The sequence below is a fragment of the Salmo salar genome, chromosome 12 (assembly GCF_965601325.2).
Source record: "Salmo salar chromosome 12, fSalSal1, whole genome shotgun sequence".
NCBI classification, from domain to species: domain Eukaryota; kingdom Metazoa; phylum Chordata; class Actinopteri; order Salmoniformes; family Salmonidae; genus Salmo; species Salmo salar.
The window spans coordinates 86,902,525-86,926,073 of NC_138302.1; the positions used below are offsets into that span (position 1 = coordinate 86,902,525).

General features: G+C 40.8%; 1 protein-coding gene across 3 annotated transcripts in view; it reads left to right on the forward strand.

The window, feature by feature from the left end:
- The window catches only part of LOC106565727 (contactin-4), a 257,951-nt gene that overhangs the window by 191,130 nt on the left and 43,272 nt on the right, over positions 1-23,549 (forward strand). For all 3 annotated transcript variants that reach the window (XM_014133149.3, XM_014133151.3, XM_014133150.3), the window contains exons 9-11: positions 142-281; positions 7,077-7,206; positions 8,853-9,003. In XM_014133149.3, coding sequence (XP_013988624.1) covers positions 142-281; positions 7,077-7,206; positions 8,853-9,003 — 421 coding nt within the window. The remainder of the gene's footprint in view (positions 1-141; positions 282-7,076; positions 7,207-8,852; positions 9,004-23,549) is intronic.

Genomic DNA, 23,549 nt, shown 5'->3' on the forward strand with positions numbered 1-23,549 from the left:
GGATCAGTATAATTATATATATTATATAATTTCAAAATACTGCACATTATTTTAGAAATATTAGGAGTATAGGCTACCTGTGAGATATATTATCTGTATGAGTATGTTCTAATTCACCACAATGTTTTTTTTACCATGCAGCCCCTCCACATCTGATAGAGAAACCTGAGGATGTGCAGAAGCCCATTGACGACTCTCTGGTGTGGGAATGCAAGGCCACCGGGAAGCCCAAGCCCTCCTATAGGTGGATGAAGAACGGAGAGAACCTGGAGTCACTGGAGGTGAGACCAATATGGAGTGAAGTGTACAGTATAGATTTATTAAAGAGGTCAATGGAATGCAGACTGTGGGGGATAGAAGAAGGATGCTGGATTGGTGCACATTCAACAAATCTGCTCTAACAAAGTGGATATTCGTCAAATCCATCATGATTGATGTATTGTAACAGGCCCACAATGTGGTTGCTAAAATCCAATGCATAACATTTAAAAGTTGTCCCTTTTCAAGTATAGAAGAAGTGACTGCTAAATGCTAACACCCGTTCGAATATGCTGGTAGCATAGCTAGCATACAGAAATCGGTGGTGGTAGTTAAAGTCATTTTTAACTGTAATGCAGTGTATAGGTGACGATGACATGAACATGTATTGGAGTTGACATCTATACAAGCATTATACTCCGATTTTTACCTCAACATAGTGTGAAATAAACATTGAAACAATAGCGTAAATGTAGGCAAAAAACATTTGCAGGGGGGCAATGAGGAGATTCGGGGTGTTTCCCCCACGGCATCTTTCCCCCACATGTTTCCATGGCATTTCCATTGTTTTTATCGAGTTTGATTTATCTCTTTACCTAATGTATAGATGCTCAGAATGTGTGCTGATACAGGCGGATGCAACGTTAGTGTGTTCAGATAGAAAGGCATCATGCACAACAGACACCATTCTCATTTCACTGCAGATAGTTTTATGAACTTAAATTACTGTTATAAACCTTACAAAAGCAGTGTGCACCCACTTGGCTTGTTCAGCCTTCTTTCCTAATATATGGGTCCATGGTTTACTTTGTTGTAAAAACGAAGAGATCTAAACACAATTTGGCTAGATATCACCTTTATTCCTTTACTGCATGGCTTTAAACTGTTCAGTTCCCCAGAACAACACTTATCTAACAGGATTTTGATTATCCTGAAAGTGTCTACTTGGCTCTGGTTTGTTAAGTGTCTACAATTTTATGCTGGTCTTAGAGCGCCGTAATCTTCTGGTAAAATCTCTCTTCCCAGAGTGAAGTTATTACTCCTGTACCACCAATGGAGAAAAAGGAGAAGAGCCCCTTATAAACACACTGACTTTTGTGCATCCTAAATCGACTGTAGCAAGCCAGTTATTTAAGCAAAAGGCATGAGAACCCGGGGATTATTGTGTGATAGCTCCCGATTAAGGGTGGTTCTTTCTTAGGCCCAAGGAGGTTCAATTATATTATTGCTTTTATAAAAATTTTTTTTTTAATATTAACAACATGTTTTCATTAAAAAAACATTATTTTAATGAGTCAATTTGTTTTATTTCATCTTTCCACCAGATGATATAGTCCGAGCAAAAGTCAGTTGTTAGTGCTGACGTTCTGTGTCACATCCTGACCATAGAAAGCTGTTATTTTCTATGGTAGAGTAGGTCAGGGCGTGACAGGGGGGTTTTCTAGTTTAGTTTTTCTATGTTAAGTTCTAGTTTTGTATTTCTATGTTGGGTTTTGTTTGGGATGATCTCCAATTAGAGGCAGCTGGTCCTCGTTGTCTCTAATTGGAGATCATACTTAAGTAGGTGTTTTTCCCACCTGGGTTTGTGGGAGATTGTCTTTGAGTTAGTGTATGTTTCACCTCTGAATCACGGTATGTTTTGTTATTCAGTTTATTAATATGTATTGCATAGTTTCACCGTGAAAATAAAATGTGGAACGACACACACGCTGCACTTTGGTCCGCTCCTTCCTACGACAACCGTGACATTCTGAAGACGCTAACAAAACAGGCTAGTTGTTAATTCTATTCTCATGTTTTGACCTAGTCGTTCCTTCTATTCACTCCATGTAAACAAATTATTGGCATATAGCTACCTAGCAGAGGTTCAATGATGACGAGAGACAAGAACTTCAATAAATAATTATTTAATAAATAATGTATAAATAGGCAACAACCAGCTGATTGTTGAGTCAATACTATAGCTATGGATGATAGCTAAGCTAATGTTACTTCTCCTTTGCTAGCTAGCCAACTAAAGCTGTCACACAATCACATTAACCTCTCTGGGTATGTGGGATGCTAGCCAGTGAAATAGCAGGGCGGCAAATTCAAAACAACAAAAATTCAAATTTCTCAAACATACAACTATTATATCCCATTTTAAAGATACACTTCTCGTTAATCCAACCACATTGTCCAATTTCAAAAAGGCTTTACGGCGAAAGCATAACATTAGATTATGTTAGGACAGTGCCGAGACAAGAAAAACCACACAGCCATTTTCCAAGCAAGGAGAGGCATCACAAAAAACAGAAATACAGCTAAAATGAATCACTAAGCTTTGATGATCTTCATCAGATGGCACTCATAGGACTTCATATTACACAATACATGTATGTTTTGCTCGATACAGTTCATATTTATATCCAAAAACCCCATTTTACATTGGCGTGTAATGTTCAGAAATGTTTTGCCTCCCAAAACTTCCGGTGAATGAGCACATCAATTTACAGAAATACTCATCATAAACGTTGATAAAATATTCAACAGTTATTCAAAGACTTATAGATACACTTCTCCTTAATGCAACCGCTGTGTCAGATTTCAAAAAAGCTTTATGGCGAAAGCAAATTTTGCAATAATCTGAGTACAGCGCTCAGATATCAAAACAAGCCATACAGATACCCGCCATTTTGGAGTCAACAGAAATGACAAAAATTACATTATAAATATTCACTTACCTTTGATGATCTTCATCAGAATGCACTTCCAGGAATCCCAGTTCCACAATAAATGTATTTTTGTTCGATAAAGTCCTTAATTTGTGTCCAAATACCTCCTTTTTGATCACGCGTTTAGTCCACTACTCCAAATGCAGGAAGCGCGCGCAAAATGTCCTGAGGAAAAGTCAAAAAAGTTATATTTACATTCATAGAAACATGTCAAACGATGTACAGCATCAATCTTTAAGATGTTTTTATCATAAATCTTCAGTAATATTCCAACCGGACAATTCCAATGTCTTCAAAAAAGAAAAGGAACACAGCTAACTCTCACGTGAGCGCGTGCCACTAAGCTCATGTCATTTTCTCACTCAGCTACTTCCAGGAGCTCTTATTCTCTCCCCACAGTAGAAGCATGAAACAATGTTCTAAAGACTGTCGACGTCTAGTGGAAGCCTTAGGAAGTGCAAAATGAACCCTAAGTCACTGTATACTGTATAGGCAACCACTTGAAAAACTACAAACCTCAGATTTCCACACTTCCAGGTTGGATTTTTCTCAGGTTTTTGCCTGCCATATGAGTTCTGTTATACTCACAGACATATTTCAAACCGTTCTAGAAACTTCAGAGTGTTTTCTATCCAAATCTACTAATAATATGCATATCCTACCTTCTGAGCCTGAGTAGCAGGCAGTTTACTACGGGCACGCCTTTCATCCGGACGTCAAAATACTGCCCCCTATGCTAGAGAAGTTAAGCAGCTGAAATGACAGCAAACTATGTGCATTTTCATTTGTTTTACCTTTGTTTCTCTAGCCAATTATTTGATAATGATCCTGATAAATGAATTTGCCTGGATCAGAGAAGCTGTCAGTATCGCCACGTTCAAATGCATGGCACGGTGGAGATCGCAAAAAAAAAGATTGGATAGCTACAATTTGGCAGTACGCCCAGACAAACCATGTTTTGAGAACAAATTAAAGATATCTCAGTTTCAAGGTCTCAGCTTAGAGAGGAGAAGCCTCGTGAGGTGTTGGTCTGTCACATTATGAAACAGTATTGGTCGGTCACATGAAAGGAAACAAAACGGTAATGATTAATTAATGATGCTAAATCATGCAAGCATAACTCTTTGGTGTATAGCTGTATATAAGACAACTGCTGGGTCTGCCCAAGCAGAGCTCCTGATTGACATGTGTACTATGGTGCATTGAGTTGGTTGGAACCTATCCAGTGCGCTGACAAGTAAATAATGATTTATTTAAACTTCGAGTGTCCCTGTGTAAGAATTTCCATGACAGGCATTGTGATGGTACAACTCCCTGCTATCAACCAATCAGCATCCAGGATCCAAACAACCCATTTTATAAAAACACATTGACTATTGTGCATCCTATACCTACTGTACTATAGCCACGTGCCTCTCTCAGATTACATATAATGAGCACAATAATGAGAGCTGAACACCTACAATAGATACTGTACAGTGTAGACTGCAACTGCAAGGTTATTTGTTCAGCTCATAGAAGTGCAGTGGTCAGAGTGAAGTATCCATTACGGCTTTGTGGAAATATGATTCAATATACCTGAATGGGAGCGCGACAGGTCCCATGTGCTACAGTACGTGGCCAGGATATTTGCTGGAGATTGATGGTGAGCACTCAGGCACAGCTTGGACGAAAAAATAAACAGACTTTATGTAAATTTTCTTCATTATGCAAAATGGTCACAAACAAAACAGAGGGTATCGATCATTTCGTCTATGTTATATATGCAGGACAAATGTGAGACGCAGGCCTGTTTTATTGTTACCAGAGGCAGTGCTCCAAACAGCAGCAGCAGGCTCTGTCTCTCTCCTTTGCCCATAAAGCCAGATTAGGGTTGCCTTCAGCTGTGCATAATTAACAATCTGTCTAGTCATTGCATCACATTTTATTAAAAACCTTTACAAGGTCTACTGAAATGGTTTGCATTGTTCTATCGCTTGGTGAAAGAAAGGATTAGATTAGGTAACAAATTTACCCCCATCTGTTTGAGGGATTATTTTACTCAAAGTTGTTTTTATTTCCATACACTCTTAGAAAAAAGGGTTACAATCGGGTTCTTCGGCTGTCCCCATAGGAGAACCCTTTTGTGTACAATGTTCAACCCTCTGTAGAAAGGGTTCTACATGGAACCCTAAAGGATTCTACCTGGAACCAAAGGGGTTTAACCTACAACTAAAAAGGGTTCTTCAAAGGGTTCTCCTATGGGGACAGCCGAAGAACACTTTAAGGTTCTACATTGCACCCTTTTTTATAAAGAGTGTACCATATAATTCTAACACTTCTAGTTCAACTGGACAGATTTGGAGACCATCTGTATCGGATGCCTCTGAGTGTATCTGATGCCTCTGAGTGTATCTGTGATAAAAGGTGAGACACATCGATGTGTTCATTCTCATGGACTAGGATTTCCTTAATATGGACATAAATGGGAGGATTAGTAATGCACTTGGATAATTAGATTAATCAAGCAGAAGTGTTACATTGTTTGAAATGTCACCAGCAACCAGTGCAGCTTCATCAATCTGATAACTAAAGGTCATTCATGGAGGGAGGGCAGGAACTGGGAAGATATACCATTTGGTGTGATTCATTACAGTAAATCAATAGGGACCTTTTCTGCTTGTCCTGCTCATTTGGACATATGAGCTGACTGCAATGGCTTATGATATTACCTTCATTTTTGCAAATAACTTTGCAAGTTTGGTCCGGAGCTAAAGTGCATGGGTACACAGACTATGAATAGTTATGATACTGTCAATAATGTTAATGCGTTTATCATACCTGCCGAGAGGGACGATAATCAAAAACGAGAAATTCAAGGTATCTCAAAAACCACCATTACATTAATTTGTTTGACATTAATCGAAACAAGTGGCTTGTTGTTTATACTGTCCTATATAAAATGAAGAAACCTGGTTGTGTTGGCAATAACATTGCCAATCATTTCCATTCAGCATAAGGCATGCAGATGGTCCCCCAAGGTCCCCGCATGGAAAACTGCTGATGTAAGAGGAACGTCATGCTTAATTAATAGCAGCTCGTAAACAGAGAGATTTCTACGCACTGACTGATATACGCCACCACCATTCTGCCGCTCTTGCCAGCAGGCACATTTAACACTGTGCATCCGACTAGCTATGAGCCACTGAGCATTATGGAAATTCACAACGCAACCTGCTCAAACACGGGCTTAGCTACTGATGTTTCAATGAGGACAGCTCCTCTTTTCATATGACAGTACCTTAATCCCGTCAGACTGCCTGGAGTCACGGCTGTGCCAAACCTAAGCTGAGCCGAGCCGACACCCCTATGGAAATGTGCTCTAATGACATTAAGGGTGAGCCTCTAAAAACAGAGGAGATGAAGGGCAGAAGGCAGAACTCTGTAAAAATGTCACAAAGAGCACTGCCAAAATTCCTTCCCTAAAAACTGTTGTCGGTTTAATGCCATTCTGGTAATAAAGATATATATTTGTACTTAAGTTCATAAATGTAAACATACCTTGAAGATAAAGTAGCTAAGTGTCTGGGTTTGAGTGCATTAAGCCCATCTGGGCTAATAAGCCTGTCTATTTTGATGGGCTAGTCACAACAGAGGTATATCTTCTTCACCACGGGGGCAGGAATCTACTATTGAATGGTAGCCCAGTACAGTGTGTGATCTGCAGTGTACATAACAGCTTACAGTACTTAGTATGTATAGGGAATACCTATCGGGAAACCAATTTTCACAATACTGTATAGCTCTGATGTTAAGATATTCCTATTCCTCACATCCAGTCCTTGTGCTGAAGGGGAAACTGGCCCCGTGGTGAAGCCAGTGATATACATTGGGAATGGTTTTATATCACTCTCATAAACATGCAGATTGATTAGGGTCATTTTCTGGTAGCCTGCCTCCTTCCACTCTGCCCTTTCCCTCCATTAGTGATGAAAACCTAGATTCATTGCCACGTCCGTCACTACCACACTATAATTCACTGGCACATTGGCTGCATGCTTTTATGCAAATTACCAATCGGAATAAGGTATATCAAAGGGCATGACTCTGTCTCTCTGTTCATAGGAGCGCATACAAGTTGCCAATGGAGCGTTGTCAATCAGCCGGCTGACGCTGTCCGACATTGGAATGTATCAATGTGTGGCTGGAAACAAACATGGGGAGGTATACTCCAATGCAGAGCTCAGAGTCATTGGTAAGGCAATACAAGGCTGGATGTGTGTTGGTGTGCCTGCCTGCCTGACTAAATGTATTGTATGTACACTCTTAGAAAAAAGGGATCTAAAGGGGTTCTTCGGCTGTCTCCATAGGAGAACCATTTTTGGTTCCAGGTTGAACCCTTTTTGGTTCCAAGGGTTCTAGAAAGGGTTCTACCTGGCAACCAAAAAGGGTTCTTCAAAGGGTTCTCCTGTGGGGACATATAAAGGTAGCACCTTTTTTTCCTAAGAGTGTAGTACAGTATGCACGTTTGTTTGTCGTGTGCATGTTTTAGTGTTATTGCGACATTTGTTTTCCATTCCCTACCACTGTAGTGTGACCTCCAGCATCTCTGTGATTTCCTCCTAATTAAAAAACATAAATTACAGGATGAATGCACTGGAGTGCTATTGATGTATGGCCATGCCACTGTGCTCCCCAGTCCCACCCATCTGCCCTGTCAGTCCTGTCAGGGCTAGCCTCCAGCTTTCACTCCCCAACCCATCTCCCATCACGTTTGAACATTGTTTTGTCATTGATTGGAATTAGATCCAACACAGCCAACGAGCCCAGGTTAAATTTGGAGGAGGTAAAAAATATAATTGACAAACCCTGGCAGAAATGCACTAATTGAAGTGCTTTATAAAAGCACAGGGAGGGATGATCCAGGAGTGAAAAGGAAATGATCAGGATAGAACTAAATCGAGCTGAAAAACTGAAGGACATGACATTTTTTCTTTGTTTTTCTTTGCAGAGAAAATGATTCCCTGTTAATTAACGAGTGCAGTGTAGCACTCTCCTACCTTCCCTGACATTTCTGCTCAACATCACACACACACACTACATGCCTCACTTTGAAGTACAGAGCAGCCATGTGAGGATGTGTTTAAAATATCCATGATTTATTTACATTTACATTTACGTCATTTAGCAGACGCTCTTATCCAGAGCGACTTACAAATTTATCCATGCTTACCTACTGTTATTAAACCATTTAGGGGTTATACAGATAACATTCAATTTCATTATTTTGGTTTTGTGCCTTTTCAGTATCTGCCTTTGACTCTCAGTCTATTCCATACATGCTGGAGTGGAGAGGTTATTTATCTCCTTTAGCCTTTTCTACCCTGGCTGAGACCTCCTCTAGCTATGGCCAATGGCAATGGGAGAATCTCACTTGCATTTGCTTGGCTCCTCATGTCCTCTCTCCTCACCTCACCTGTACGTGATTATACTATATATGAAGTACAGGAATGTTGAGGTGTACATGGTTGAAACTTGCTGGCTGATAAAGCCAGAGGTCCCTCCCTTCTGACCTTCTCCACCAATGGGTTTTAAGAAGTTGGCAAGGAGAGAGGACATGAGGAGTCAAGGAAATGCAATTGAAATACTCCCAATGACTATCTCTAGGCCTTGCCAATCGGGAGTCTCATTTTCCCTTGCTGTATATATATATATTTTTTGGGGGACAACGCAACATCACCAGGAACGACTCTGGGTCCACTATACTAAGGCCCTTAGGATTTCCTAGTGCAGTTCATGTGATAAACTCATGGCTTTACGCTCATGTAACGCATGTTGAAAGTTAGATATCGGAAAGTAAAAGGGCAGCGAAGGGTTTTTAACATGCATGTCTTGTTTCAGCTGTTGCCCCAGATTTCTCCCAGAACCAGCTGAGGAGCCCCACCATGGTGAAGGAGGGAGGAGACGTGCTGATCGAGTGCCGGCCCAAGATGTCCCCCTGGGGCGTGATCTCCTGGAGGAAGGGCAGCGAGGCTCTTCGAGAGAGCCACAGGTAATGTAACAATCTCTCTCTTTATTGTCTGATCGCTCTCTCTGTGGAGGGGTTGATTTTCCTAAGCACTGGGGTTGTTGTAGGATTTGTTCAGGTATGGTACCCTGGAGGAACGGTTGTTGTAGGATTTGTTCAGGTATGGTACCCTGGAGGAACGGTTGTTGTAGGATTTGTTCGGGTATGGTACCCTGGAGGAACGGTTGTTGTAGGATTTGTTCAGGTATTGTACCCTGGAGGAACGGTTGTTGTAGGATTTGTTCGGATATGGTACCCTGGAGGAACGGTTGTTGTAGGATTTGTTCAGGTATGGTACCCTAGAGGAACGGTTGTTGTAGGATTTGTTCGGGTATGGTACCCTGGAGGAACGGTTGTTGTAGGATTTGTTCAGGTATGGTACCCTGGAGGAACGGTTGTTGTAGGATTTGTTCGGGTATGGTACTCTGGAGGAACGGTTGTTGTAGTATTGATAAAGAGCTAATGCCAGACACCCCTGGCTATGATTATTGTATGTTTACCTGGTCAGGCTTTGGAACTTGATATTATATCTCTGGTCATATTGATTCTATTCCTCACTGTTACAGAATCTCTCTTTTAATGTTAACATTTATCTCCAGCTTTGGGTTGAAAGTGCATCTGGAGAAATATATGAAGTATCATATCTGTCTGTTTACCTACAGTACCTGCATCTGATGTAGATTCCTGTAGGCCTATATTCAGTAAAGGTTCCCACTCATTCCAGTCATCTCCCAGACACATAACTCCTGGTTTAATCACACTTTAGATATCTGCACAAACAAACCCGTGTGAGGACTGAAAGTAAAATTGGTTTGGCCAGTACTTGGAGTCGCCCAACATGCCACTCGCTGTGCAGAGTCTGGGTGCTAATCAAGCACTTTTCGCCCTCTGTGGGAGGGTGTGGGCGACCATACCAGCCACTGTCTGCTGACATATATCCACGCTTTTCTGGGCAAAAGTGTTAAGCCAGCCTCCTGCTAACAGTGACAGGAGAGCTGTGTGTGTGTGTGTGGGTGAGGGGTGTGGCTGGGTGGCGTCAGGGGTCAGTCAGACAGTCCTGATCCAGACAGGGGTCACCCATTCGGTGACACAGCTGCTGCACCACTTTGGTGGCACGACTCTGACAGCAGGACTGTGTGCACAGTGTCTGGTACGACTCGTCATGGTTTACATATACACAAAGAGGTGTTGTTGCTTGTCAAACAAAGTATCCTGCATTTGCATAGTGGTTACTCTGCTGGTGCCCTTCAGCTACACTGTATACCTACGTACATGATGCTGTCTCCCAAGCAGACGGATCAAGGCTGGAATGCTGAAACGCATCAAGTTTTATTAATAAAATATGTATTTTTCGATTCTACTATTTTGTCATCCCCTCTTGAACTGACAGTTTGAATCCTGGTTAAACTGTGAGATAGCGATAGACTATGCTTTTCCTTTTCCATGGTTTCTAACACAAATATCCACCGAGCTACAGTAACTGATCATTTTGATTTAATGTCCTGCTTGTAGCGTATGGATATGTTTGGAACGGAGAGTTTTGTTGTTGATTGATTTGGTATTTTGCACTGCTGTGACACTGGTATATGTTTCCATGGGATGATTAATTCAATAGCAGTGGCTCTATTTGGCTTGAATGAATGGATGTTGCCATGTTCCCCTGTTCTTCCCTGCTGGTTTGTCGGTCCTTGTTTGTTTCCCTTTTTTGTTTAACTATGAGCTTGTTACAAGTAGATAGTTGAGATATACTGTTTGTTTGATGTAGCGCTGACGCCTACCTGAACTCACATACTGTATGGCATTTTAATGTTCTGATAGGGACTTGCTGGAAACAAAGGCAAACGTGGATTATTAAACCTGGACCAGTGCCCTTAATGTCATAAACACAATCTATCAAAATAATGTGCTATTCATAGAGGAAATGATATTACAATATCTCTAGATCTGTATTCTAGTGGAGTCCTGGGCCTTTTTGAACTTGAAAAGTACATTGTCATGCTTTTACTTTGTAAATGGTATTCAGCGCAGACCACCTGGTGTGCTTTTGACACAGAGGTAATTAAAAAGAAAAATTTGTAGGTCACAAGTTTGCTCGCGTCTGTCCCAGCTTGTATTGTGCAGGATAAAATCTTGTCAGGATGCATTGTCAATAGGTGGAACCCTCCCATGTTAATGTATTTTCCGTACCGTGAAAAGTATGTGTGAGGCATAGAATATGTTGACCCAGCAAACTGGGAACATTCCCAGAACATTAGTTAAGATTCCCATTAAATTCTAATTAGGGTTTGAAAAAAATTGTCAAATAAAATATATTTTAAATGTTCTCTTCACATTCACTCAAATGTTCCCAGCAAACTAAAATGATTGGTTCTGTGAAAGTTCCCAGAACATTTGTTAGGTTGTGGCAAATGTTCTCATAACACAAAAAAATGTCCAGTGGTGCCTACAGTATGAACAGAGAGACAATGTTTTTATAAAACATTCACCTTATGTTGCAAGAACGTTCTCAGAACACATTTTGTATTTTTAAAGGTTCCCAAAAGGCCTGGTGGGAACAAAAGATGAACTGTTAAGTTGTGCAGATGATTATACAAGGATTATTTTGGGGTGCAAAAAACATTCACCTGATGTTACAAGAACGTTCCCAGAACACATTTATGCTCTTTAAATGTTCATAAAACATTTATTTAGGTTGTGTGAACATTGTGGGGATATGACAAGAGAAAGGTTCCCAAAACACAAAATTGTACCAGTTGTGCAGACATTTAGACAATGTATCAGGGTGCACAAAACGTTCCTTTGATGTTGCAAGAATGTTGACAGCACAGCCTTTCTGAGTTTTTTAAAGGTTTCCAGAACATTTAATTAGGTTGTGGGAACAGTGCAGTTACATTACAAGAGATTACAAGCACAGAATATGCTCAGTTGTGATGACATTCATACAATGTTTAAGTTTGGTTGCACAGGACATTCCCTTAGAATGTTGACAAAAACACCTAGTCTAAGTCCTTTAAAGGTTCCCAGAACATTTAATTAAGTTATGAAAGTTGTCTGGAATGTAGCAAGAATATTGTTGTGATATTCACATATTGTACTTTCGAGGTTGCACCAAACATTCCCACAATTTTGCACAATTTCCCAAAATTGTGTTTTTATTGCGTTCACAGCATATTTATTTTAAGTTTAACATCATATTCCATTGTTGTTCACACAATTTTTTTATTTTACCAGGCAAGTCAGTTAACAACAAATTCTTATTTTCAATGACGGCCTAGGAACAGTGGGTTAACTGCCTTGTCCAGGGGCAGAACAATAGATTTTTGCCTTGTCAGCTCAGGGATTCGACCTTGCAACCTAGTCCAACGCTCTAACCACTAGGCTACGCTGCCGCCCCAAAGGATATAAATTATACCGTGTCTTGGAGGTCCTCAGAATATTTCAAGAACATTTAGAAAATGTTAAAGGTCAGACACACCAGTAGGATTGTCAAACATTTGCCTGCCAACAGTACTTAGCACCTCTGAACAGAGTGGCGCCAGTCAATCTCTTTTATGATCCCACAGCAAAGACCTTGATGTCATAAGCCACTCAACCTTGTTAAAATACTCCAAACAAGAAGGTGGCGGTAACGTTGTTTGGTAATGCATGTGCGTGTGTTTCTTTATGGCCTAGTCAATGTTAGCTAACTAGCTGTGCTAATGGTACTACTAGTCAGATGACCACAGCTAGATAACTAGCTAGCAAGATGAAAAAGATAACATTTAATTTACTCTCCATAATCACCAACAGCCCATTTACATTAGCTAAATGGTTAGCATCATTCGCTAGGTAGCTAGCTGTTGTGCTAGCTAGGTAATGTAAATTTAAATACACTGCATTGACTCTCAGAAGCCAGCTACAGGCAGCTGTTTCATGGAAACAAATCCATTGTGATTGAAATATAATGTTACTAGCCACAGTGGCCAGATGGCTAGCTTGGTAAAGCATTTGTGTTGTGTGCATTGTGCTGCACTTACCACCCTATTTGTTTCATATGAAGTGTGTGTGACTGCTTTGCTCAGTTAGCGAGCGTTAGCTAGCTACAGTGAGGGAAAAAAGTATTTGATCCCCTGCTGATTTTGTACGTTTGCCCACTGACAAAGAAATGATCAGTCTATAATTTTAATGGTAGGTTTATTTGAACAGTGAGAGACAGAATAACAACAAAAAAATCCAGGAAAACGCATGTCAAAAATGTTATAAATTGATTTGCATTTTAATGAGGGAAATAAGTATTTGACCCCATCTCAATCAGAAAAATGTCTGGCTCCCAGGTGTTTTTTATACAGGTAACGAGCTGAGATTAGGAGCACACTCTTAAAGGGAGGGCTCCTAATCTCAGTTTGTTACCTTTATAAAAGACACCTGTCCACAGCAGCAATCAATCAATCAGATTCCAAACTCTCCACAATGGCCAAGACCAAAGAGCTCTCCAAGGATGTCAGGGACAGGATTGTAGACCTACACAAGGCTGGAATGGGCTACAAGACCATCGTCAAGCAGCTTGGTGAGAAGGTGACAACAGTTGGTGTGATTATTCGCAAATGGAAGAAACACAAAAGAACTGTCAATCTCCCTCGGCCTGGGGCTCCATGCAAGATCTCACCCCGTGGAGTTGCAATGATCATGAGAACGGTGAGGAATCAGCCCAGAACTACACGGGAGGATCTTGTCAATGATCTCAAGGCAGCTGGGACCATAGTCACCAAGAAAACAATTGGTAACACACTACGCCGTGAAGGACTGAAATCCTGCAGCGTCCGCAAGGTCCCCCTGCTCAAGAAAGCACATATACATGCCCGTCTGAAGTATGCCAATGAACATCTGAATGATTCAGAGGACAACTGGGTGAAAGTGTTGTGGTCAGATGAGACCAAAATGGACCTCTTTGGCATCAACTCAACTCGCCGTGTTTGGAGGAGGAGGAATGCTACCTATGACCCCAAGAACACCATCCCCACCGTCAAACATGAAGGTGGAAACATTATGCTTTGGGGGTGTTTTTCTACTAAGTGGACAGGACAACTTCACCACATCAAAGGGATGATGGACGGGGCCATGTACCGTCAAATCTTGGGTGAGAACCTCCTTCCCTCAGCCAGGGCATTGAAAATGGGTCGTGGATGGGTATTCCAGCATGACAATGACCCATAACACACGGCCAAGGCAACAAAGGAGTGGCTCAAGAAGAAGCACATTAAAGTCCTGGAGTGGCCTAGCCAGTCTCCAGACCTTAATCCCATAGAAAATCTGTGACGGGAGCTGAAAGTTCGAGTTGCCAAACGTCAGCCTCGAAACCTTAATGACTTGGAGAAGATCTGCAAAGAGGAGTGGGGCAAAATCCCTCCTGAGATGTGTGAAAACCTGGTGGCCAACTACAAGAAACGTCTGACCTCTGTCATTACCAACAAGGGTTTTGCCACCAAGTACCAAGTCATGTTTTGCAGAGGGGTCAAATATTTATTTCCCTCATTAAAATGCAAATCAATTTATAACATTTTTGACGTGTTTTTCTGGATTTTTTGTTGTTATTCTGTATCTCACTGTTCAAATAAACCTACCATTAAAATTATAGACTGATCATTTCTTTGTCAGTGGGCAAACGTACAAAATCAGCAGGGGATCAAATACTTTTTCCCCTCACTGTAGCTTACTAATAAGCTTATGCACATTATCAAACCTAACAAAAAAATCCTTCAAGCACAACTCATTAGAAAGATATAAAATATGTAAAGAATTGCTCTAGAAAAATATTTATTATGCAGCTTTATTATTTTAGTTGGGTGGATTAGACTGGGAAAACTTCCCTCTTCCTTCCTTTTTCTTGTCACTCCTGTCGGCTCTCCCACTTGGAGGTTCGTGCTCTCTGATTGACTCAAAGTCAAGTTGCCGAGCATTGCGTTCTACAGGTACGTACACCCTTTGTTCTAGCAAGAGAAGGAACGGCCTCCTTCTGTGATAAGTGCTGTACCTATCGGCAGTCAGATTCTCGGGGGGGGGGGTTCATGCTTTATATTTAAGTTTGACCTAATGGGCTACAATATTCTCAGCATGCACATTTCTAGTTATTTAAAGCATATCGGAATTACATGCCTTTTATGTTCTTCTCCAGATGTATTAACAATTCTCATTTGAGGATTATATTGTAGACCCACTACAACATGATATTGACAACCATTGCATTTAATTTCATTCAGAGGACATTTGAGTAGCATTTAATCATACAAATATCCATATTTTTCACACTTTATATGTTGACAATCTGCAATCTTCAGCCAGCTCAGTAAGCCTCTGTGCCACCAGGAGACAGCTGTGGTATTACGTATTTGATTCCAATCTATATAGATAGGGAAATACATGGTTAATTAGGACTAGGGTTGCAGAATTCGGAAGATTCCCAGAATCAGGAGGCAATAAGCAGGAAATCCGAAATCCTCCAACCAGGATTTCTGGTAGGTAGACTAGCGTTTAGAGCATTGGGCCAGTAACCGAAATGTCACCAGTTTGAGTCCACATGTGTATAATACACCCGTGTACATGTGTGAAATAGGACAAATATAAGCCACCACCAAATTATTATTATTATTATTATACTTGTAACACTGCATTTTATGATTTTTTTTTATTTTTCATCACATATTGAAAGACTTATGAAATATTATTTAAGTTGGGTCGATATTTATAAAGCTTAATTTAAATAAGTTGTATTCTTGTGTATTCACATGCTTCTTAAATATAGACTCAGAACCTTCAAACTAAATATGAAACAATTTGTCCTTTTCTCAATTTCAATCGAAACACATACAAATGCATGCAATACACATTCTGAAAAATTATGATACATAGCATTTTAATAACTCAGAAACTGTGTTCTGTGTCCTGATTGACCATATTACCTTATGTATATAGACTGAAAAACTGCAATACCACAGCCGTCCCCTTGTGGTGCAGAGCGTTAATGATCTGGCTGAACATTGCAGGTTCCAACCCCACGTGCAGATTGTTAATATTTATTTTTATTCATTTTTTACCTTTATTGAAGCATGAAGTCATGCTGAGATCAGTCTATTTCGCAGATAGGCCCTGCATGAACACTCCAATAAACAACAATTACATAATACATATCTATATACACATCAGTTGCACTATACATATCTATATACACATCAATTACACTATACATATCTATATACACATCAATTACACAATACATGAAAAGCAATGCATCAATCTACGAGACTTCAAGGAGGGCCAGCCCACATTCTGATACAATGTGCAATGGTATGTACTGAACCTATTGGCTGTAATAAAGTGCAAAGCGTTTTGATAAACTGTGTCCAATGGCTTCAATACAGTGGCAGTCGATAACTGGAATGAATGTTGACTGGATTATTTCATTTCTGCTATTTAACGAAAGACAGGATCTGTTCCTATAGAAGAATACTATTTTAATTCTTAATTTCATCAACATGCTTTTTAAAGTATATATTTTTTTCATCAATCCAGATGCCCAGATAGTAATAGGCAGGAACACCAATCAATGAGGGCCCCATCCAAAGTACGTAGGCATAAATCATCAGATACATTTGTAAGTGATTTGGAAAATAACATACACTTGGTTTTACCTGCACTCATTTCAGTTCAACAAAGGCTTTCTGCAGGGCATTAAAGTCAGACTGAAGCATTGACAGAGCCTGGTCAGCTGTGGGGGAAATAGCATACACCAAAGTGTCATCTTTTTTTTACAGATAAACCGATATTGTTCATGTAAATAGTAAAAAGAACCAGACCAAGAATCGATCCCCGTGGGACACCCTTTGTTATGTCCAGAAAACCTGATTTAACATCATCAGTAAATACACACTGTGTTCGGTCCTTTAAATAATGTTCAAACTAGCTACATGCAGCCTGGTCCATGCCAATTGATGAAAAATAAACATAAGTAATGAGTGATCCACAATGTCGAAGGCTTTAGACAGGTCAATAAAATGGGCCACACATTGTTTCTTCTTATCCAAACAATTAAGACCATCATTTAAAACCAAAGAAGTAATGGAGATGGTGATATGACGTGTTCTGAAACTTGACTGGTGTACATTTAGAATACATTCCTTAGTTAAATGTAATAAATGTATATAATCGGCAACAGAGTCCGTTTTTCTAGCCATATCATAACAAGATCTGAGATTATTTTTTACTCTAAGGCATTCAAAGGGAGCGTGTTTCTCTGCCCCCCAAAAAAGATCTAATTATATGGTTGTGTTTGTATGATTTAAATGCTGTTTAAATGTCCTATGAATGAAATTAAATGTTTGTCTAAATCACTTTTTTAGTGGGCCTACAATACAATCCTCAAATGTGAATTTCCATTAAATATGGAGAGAAACATAGTGGGGGATGTATTCCAATCTGTATTATGCTTTAAGGAACTAGAAATGTGCATGCTGAGAATGTTGTGGTAGTATTATGTAAACTTAAATACACAATTTTCTAAATGTTCTTGAAATGTTCTGTGGATCTCCAAGTCAAGATAAAATGTATATTGTGTGAACATCAATGGAATAGTATGTTAAACTGCTATGAAAACTGACTTTGAAATTGTGCTACATTGTGGGAATGTTATGCACAACCTCTTAAGTACAATATGTGAATATCACAAGAATATTCTTGCAACATCCCAGACAACTCCCAAAACTTAAATGTTCTGGGAACCTTTAAAGAACTTAGACCATGTGTTCTTTAAACATTCTTACAACATTAAGGGAATGTCCTGTTCAACCTAACTTAAACGTTGTATGAATATCATCACAACTGACCATATGTTGTACTTTGGGAACACATCTCTTGTAATGTACCCACACTGTTCCCACAAACAAATTATATGTTCTGGGATTCTTTAAAGAACTCAAAGACTGTTCTGTCAACATTCTTGCACCATCAAAGCAATGTTTTGTGCACCCTGATACAAACATTATCTGCATGTCAGCACAACTGGACAGTTTTTGTGTTTTTGTAAATTAGCTCTTGTCATATCCCCGCAATGTTCCCACAACCTAAAGAAATGTTTTATGAACTTTTAAAGAAAATAATAAAAAAAAATGTTCTTGTAAGTGAAGGTGAATGTACACTAAATTAAATTGTTTAATCATCTGCACAACTTTACAGTTTATCTTTTGTGATGTTCCCACAATGTTCTCATCAGACTGTTCCCAAAAACCAATAAAGCATTATGGGAACCTTTAAAGATCAGACAAAATATGTTCTGGGAACGCTTTTGAAACATCAGGCAAATATTTTATAGAATACAACATTGTATAATCATCAGCACAACTGCACAGTTTTTGTGTTATGAGAACATTATACATTACACACTCTCCAATTTCAATTTAAGATTTAAGGTCTTTATTGGCATGGGAAACATATGTTTGAAATAGATAATTAACAAAAGTGAAATAAGCAATAGAAAAATGAACAGCAATAGAAATCTCTCTCTCTCAAAAATTCATGACATATTGTAAAGTGAAACTAGTTCACCATGTAATCGAGTGGACCACCACTGCCTTGCTTTGTCTGTCCCTGGTCAACTATACCATTTGCACAATTACTGCACTTGCGAATAATTAATAATCACATTGTTTGTGAGCAGAATGTGGTGGTACACTTGCTCAGGAGCATGCATAATCAAGGGGGGGGGGGGGGGGGGGGTTGTAAACCCCTTGTTGTTCAAAATTAATTGGCTTAATTGTGTTAGTGCTCCACTGTGGCTTTAGAGGGAGGGGAGCCAGTGTCACCAGCTGGGTAATCCATCTTCTTAGCAGCAACCCTTTTTTCTGCAGGAGACCAGCAGAGGTGGGTGTTGGGGGGGGGGGTCTTATCTCTCCCAGACAACCCTGCAGGGACCCGGTTTAGATGACATCAGCTGGAACAAAGCAGCTGAGAACGCAGAGAAGGGTCTTGCCGATGAGAGTATAAGTGGGCCGTGTCAGGCAATGGACCGCTGCATAAAAACATTCCATTTCAATATGTCACCACTGGATTGGAAGAGAGAGAAAAAACATTTTTGGTCCCTCACACCGGACCCACACAATCAACTGTCTCTGAATGAGTGGCCACCGTCTGCCTGCCTGCCCGCCCGCCCGCTGGACGTGCTAACATTCTGTTTTCCCCTTGTCTCTTCTCTGAATTAAAGGCATTCTTTCAAAGGCCTGTTTGGAGTTATCTTATGCGACAGGGGCACTCGTACAAATACACTATATACTGTATACAAAAGTATGTGGACACCCCTTCAAATTAGTGGATTTGGGCTATTTCAGCCACACCTGTTGCTGACAGGTGTATAAAATTGTGCACACAGACATGCAATCTCCATAGACAAACATTGGCAGTACAGCTCAGTAACTTTCAACATGGCACTGTCATTGGAGGCCAACCTTTCCAACATGTCAGAATATCAAATGTCTGCCCTGCTAGAGCTGCCCCAGTCAACTTTAAGTGTTGTTATTGTGAAGTAGAAACATATAGGAGCAACAACGGCTCAGCCGCAAAGTGGTAGGCCACACAAGCTCACAGAATGGGGCCGCTGAGTGCTGAAGCGTGTAGTGCGTCCTGCAAATCAAATCAAACTTTATTTGTCACATGCGCCGAATACAACAGGTGTAGACCTTACCGTGAAATGCGTACTTACAAGCCTTTAACCACCAATGCAGTTCAAGAAAGAGTTAAGAAAATATTTACCAAATGAACTAAAGTACAAAATAATAAAAAGTAACAAAATAAAATAACAATAATGATGCTATATACAGGGGGTACCGGTACCGACAGGTTAGTCGAGGTAATTTGTTCATGTAGGTATGGGTAAAGTGACTATGCATAGATAATAAACAGCGAGTAGCAGCAGTGTAAAAAGAAAGAGGGGGGGGGGTTGACAATGGAAATTGTCCGGGTGGCCATTTGATTAATTGTTCTACAGTCTTATGGCTTAGGGGTTGAAGCTGTTAAGGAGCCTTTTTTGTCCTAGACTTGGTGCTTCGGTACCGCTTGCCATGCGGTAGCAGAGAAAACAGTCTATGACTTGGGTGACTGGATTCTTTGACAATTTTTGGGGCCTTCCTCTGACACCGCCTACCAGTGTTGTCGTCAGCAAACTTAATGATCGTGTTGGAGTCGTGTTTGGCCACGAGTCGTGGGTGAACAGGGAGTACAGCAGGGGACTGAGCACGCACCCCTAAGGGGCCCCAGTGTCGAGGATCAGCGTGGCAGACATGTTGTTGCCTACCCTTACCACGTGGAGGTGGCCCATCAAGAAGTCCAGGATCCAGTTGCAGAGGGAGGTGTTTAGTCCCAGGGTCCTTAGCTTAGTGATGAGCTTTGTGGGCATTATGGTGTTGAACGCTGAGCTGTAGTCAATGAACAGCATTCTCACATAGGTGTTCCTTTTGTCCAGGTGGGAAAGAGTAGTGTGATTGAGATTGCGTCACTTGTGGATATGTTTGGGCGGTATGAGAATTGGAGTGGGTCTAGGGTATCCGGGAGGATGCTGTTGATGTGAGCCATGACCAGCCTTTGAAAGCACTTCATGGCTACCGACATCAGTGCAACGGCCGGTAATCATTTAGGCAGTTTACCTTCGCTTCCTTGGGCACAGGGACTATGGTGGTAGGTATTGTAGTTATTACAGACTCGGTCAGGGAGAGGTTGAAAATGTCAGTGAAGACACTTGCCAGTTGGTCTGCTACCGAGAGCATTATCATACAGTCGTCCGGAACAGCTGGTGCTCTCCTGCATGCTTCAGTATTGCTTGCCTTGAAGCGAGCATAAAAGGCATTTAGCTCGTCTGGTAGGCTTGCTCACTACAACCCACTACAAAGTTCCAAACTGCCTCTGGAAGCAACGTCAGCACAATAACTGTTCATCGGAAGCTTCATGAAATGGGTTTCCATGGCCGAGCAGCTGCACACAAGCCTAAGATCACCATGCTCAATGGCAAGCGTCGGCTGAAGTGGTGTGAAGCTTGCCGCCATTGGACTCTGTAGCAATGGAAATGCGTTCTCTGGAGTGATGAATCACGCTTCAGCATCTGGCAGTCCGACGGACTAATCTGAGTTTGGCGGAGGCCAGGAGAACGCTACCTGCCCCAATGCACAGTGCCAACTGTAAGGAGGAATAATGGTCTGGGGATGTTTTTCATGGTTTAGGCTAGGCCCCTTAGTTCCAGTAAAGAGAAATCTTAAAGCTACAGGATACAATGAAATTCTAGAGGATTCCAACTTTGTGGCAACAGTTTGTGGACTGATATGTGAGTGGACACTTCAGATGTGTTGGTGGTACAGATATACTGCAGCGTGCTTTGGTGTGCTCCGATGCTGCAATACATTGGCTTTGATCCACAGGGTTTTTATTGCCATGGTGAGATCTGTTCTGTGGCTCTGTATTAGTTGTAATGTTGTGTATGGAAGGAGGTTAGTGCCAGTTAAGAATAACACAAGACAGGTTTATCAAATTAAGGAATAATGATACAGTAAATTAAGTTAACTTTCAAGAAGGTCTTCTCTGCATGACATCTTCTTTTATAAATTAGCCTCACTTTAAATCTATTCTTATAACATTGACCTTTATTATACCGTATATAGCCCTTGGGCTTTTAAATAAAAGGCCAGATGTAATTATTCTACATACCGACTGTATAGAACAAAGTCATATTGAATGCTTTGTTCACTTTAAAGAAGTGCGTTGTGATTAGTCTGTCTGAGGACTTGGTCTGAGTTTGTTGTTTCCTCCCACTCTTTCTTGGTCACGTAATTGATGGCTGTCAGGCTTTGATGCCTGGATGGGGGTGTTTAACATACAATGGGCTCTACTGCAAATATACTCCCTACATCCCTGTAGAGTGGATAATGGGTTGAGTGGTGGAAGTAAGGCACAGCAGGAATTTCTGCATCAGGGTGTTGACTCCGTCGTATTGAGGGAGACAAGGACGGGAGTGAGATGGCCTCAGATGTAGCCATGCTTATGACCCATCGCTATCTCTACCTGCAAAGAAGGAGGACATGGAGATGGCTCTCGCATAAATGATGTCTGCCAGAGTGAACTCCAATTCACACACCCCATCTGCTATGCCAGACACACTCCAGAATGAATCAATGTCAGGAAGGAAACCAAATGTGGAACAAGTATAAGCACATTTTTATTAGCGTCCGCTGAGGAAGCTTGTGATGCATTTACTTACATTGACTTAGTATCAACGATTCTGCACTCAGTCATTTCTCAGACATGATTAAGTGTCCTTGATTGATTCTAATTGAACATCTGCTTGGATAAAGTGGAGATCTGGATCTCTGTGGAGGTGTCTGCACCACGCCATGTTCCGAGCGAAATATTGAGAGGTTCTGTAGCTAAAGAAATGTATCTCATTACCTCACTTTGAAGGGAGACACACCACTTGATAGGTTGGGTGGGCAGCTGATGGTGCTCATGCTCATTTAGCGTTAGCCTCCCTCTTCAGAGTCAGTCTGATGTTGGCAGGGCTGAGAATGTCACATGAAGGGGAATGGCCCTCCCACCTGAGGATGAGAACAGGCCAAGGATTACAGCTCTGCCGGAGTACACACACACGCACAAACAGACATGTTCAATGGCACACACACATATGCATGGACGCACTGACAGGAGCACATGCAAACACAGACACACACCCACAAACCTAACACACACATACTGTCCCCTGTACAGCCTTGATTTTCCCCTAAATTATGTTGTGGCTTTTATCACTGCTTAAATGTATCTTAAATCATTTTAACAGCTGACCTTAGCTTTATCTATCAAGATGTGCCGTGCTAGTGTGTAGAGGATTCAGGTGTATTGATGATTTCATTTGCCAAAAAGTCAATTAATAAGACACACATCAAATTGATCACGGATGATTTCATATTTACAGACTAGTATAATAAGTATAAAAATCGATTAACTATTTTTATTAGCTTAAATCATGTTCATTGATGTCAGTGGAAGGTTTAAGTATAAACATGAGGTGCGCTCGCATACTTCAGTTATTTGATTTGACCCTTAATGATCAAGCTATTTCTGATCATTTGCACTAGTTCAACCAACTGTACCATATCTAGTTAGCTGAACCCTTGTTCCCTTTCTTGTAAGGGTTGTAAAACAAGCTCAAGCAAAAAGAGTTGATCGACTTAACCCAAATAAATCTCGACCTGGAGCAAAAGTGAATTTAAAGATGTTTGCTGAGATTAGGTCAAAACCCTCTTTACCTGTCCACGTCCCATGTTCTCCTCTCTGGGATTATTTTTTATCTGGGAGAGACTGCTGCTGATATCATTTTTCAAAGAGAGAATCCGCCAGCACAGCACAAGTAATCCATCTTGGTTCCTCCGACAATTTCTTTGGAACACGTGTGTGAGTGCTCTTTAATTCCTGAAGGATACCTCAGCCAGCGCATGAGGAGGAGATGAATATCAGTGGAAGGAAATAAACTC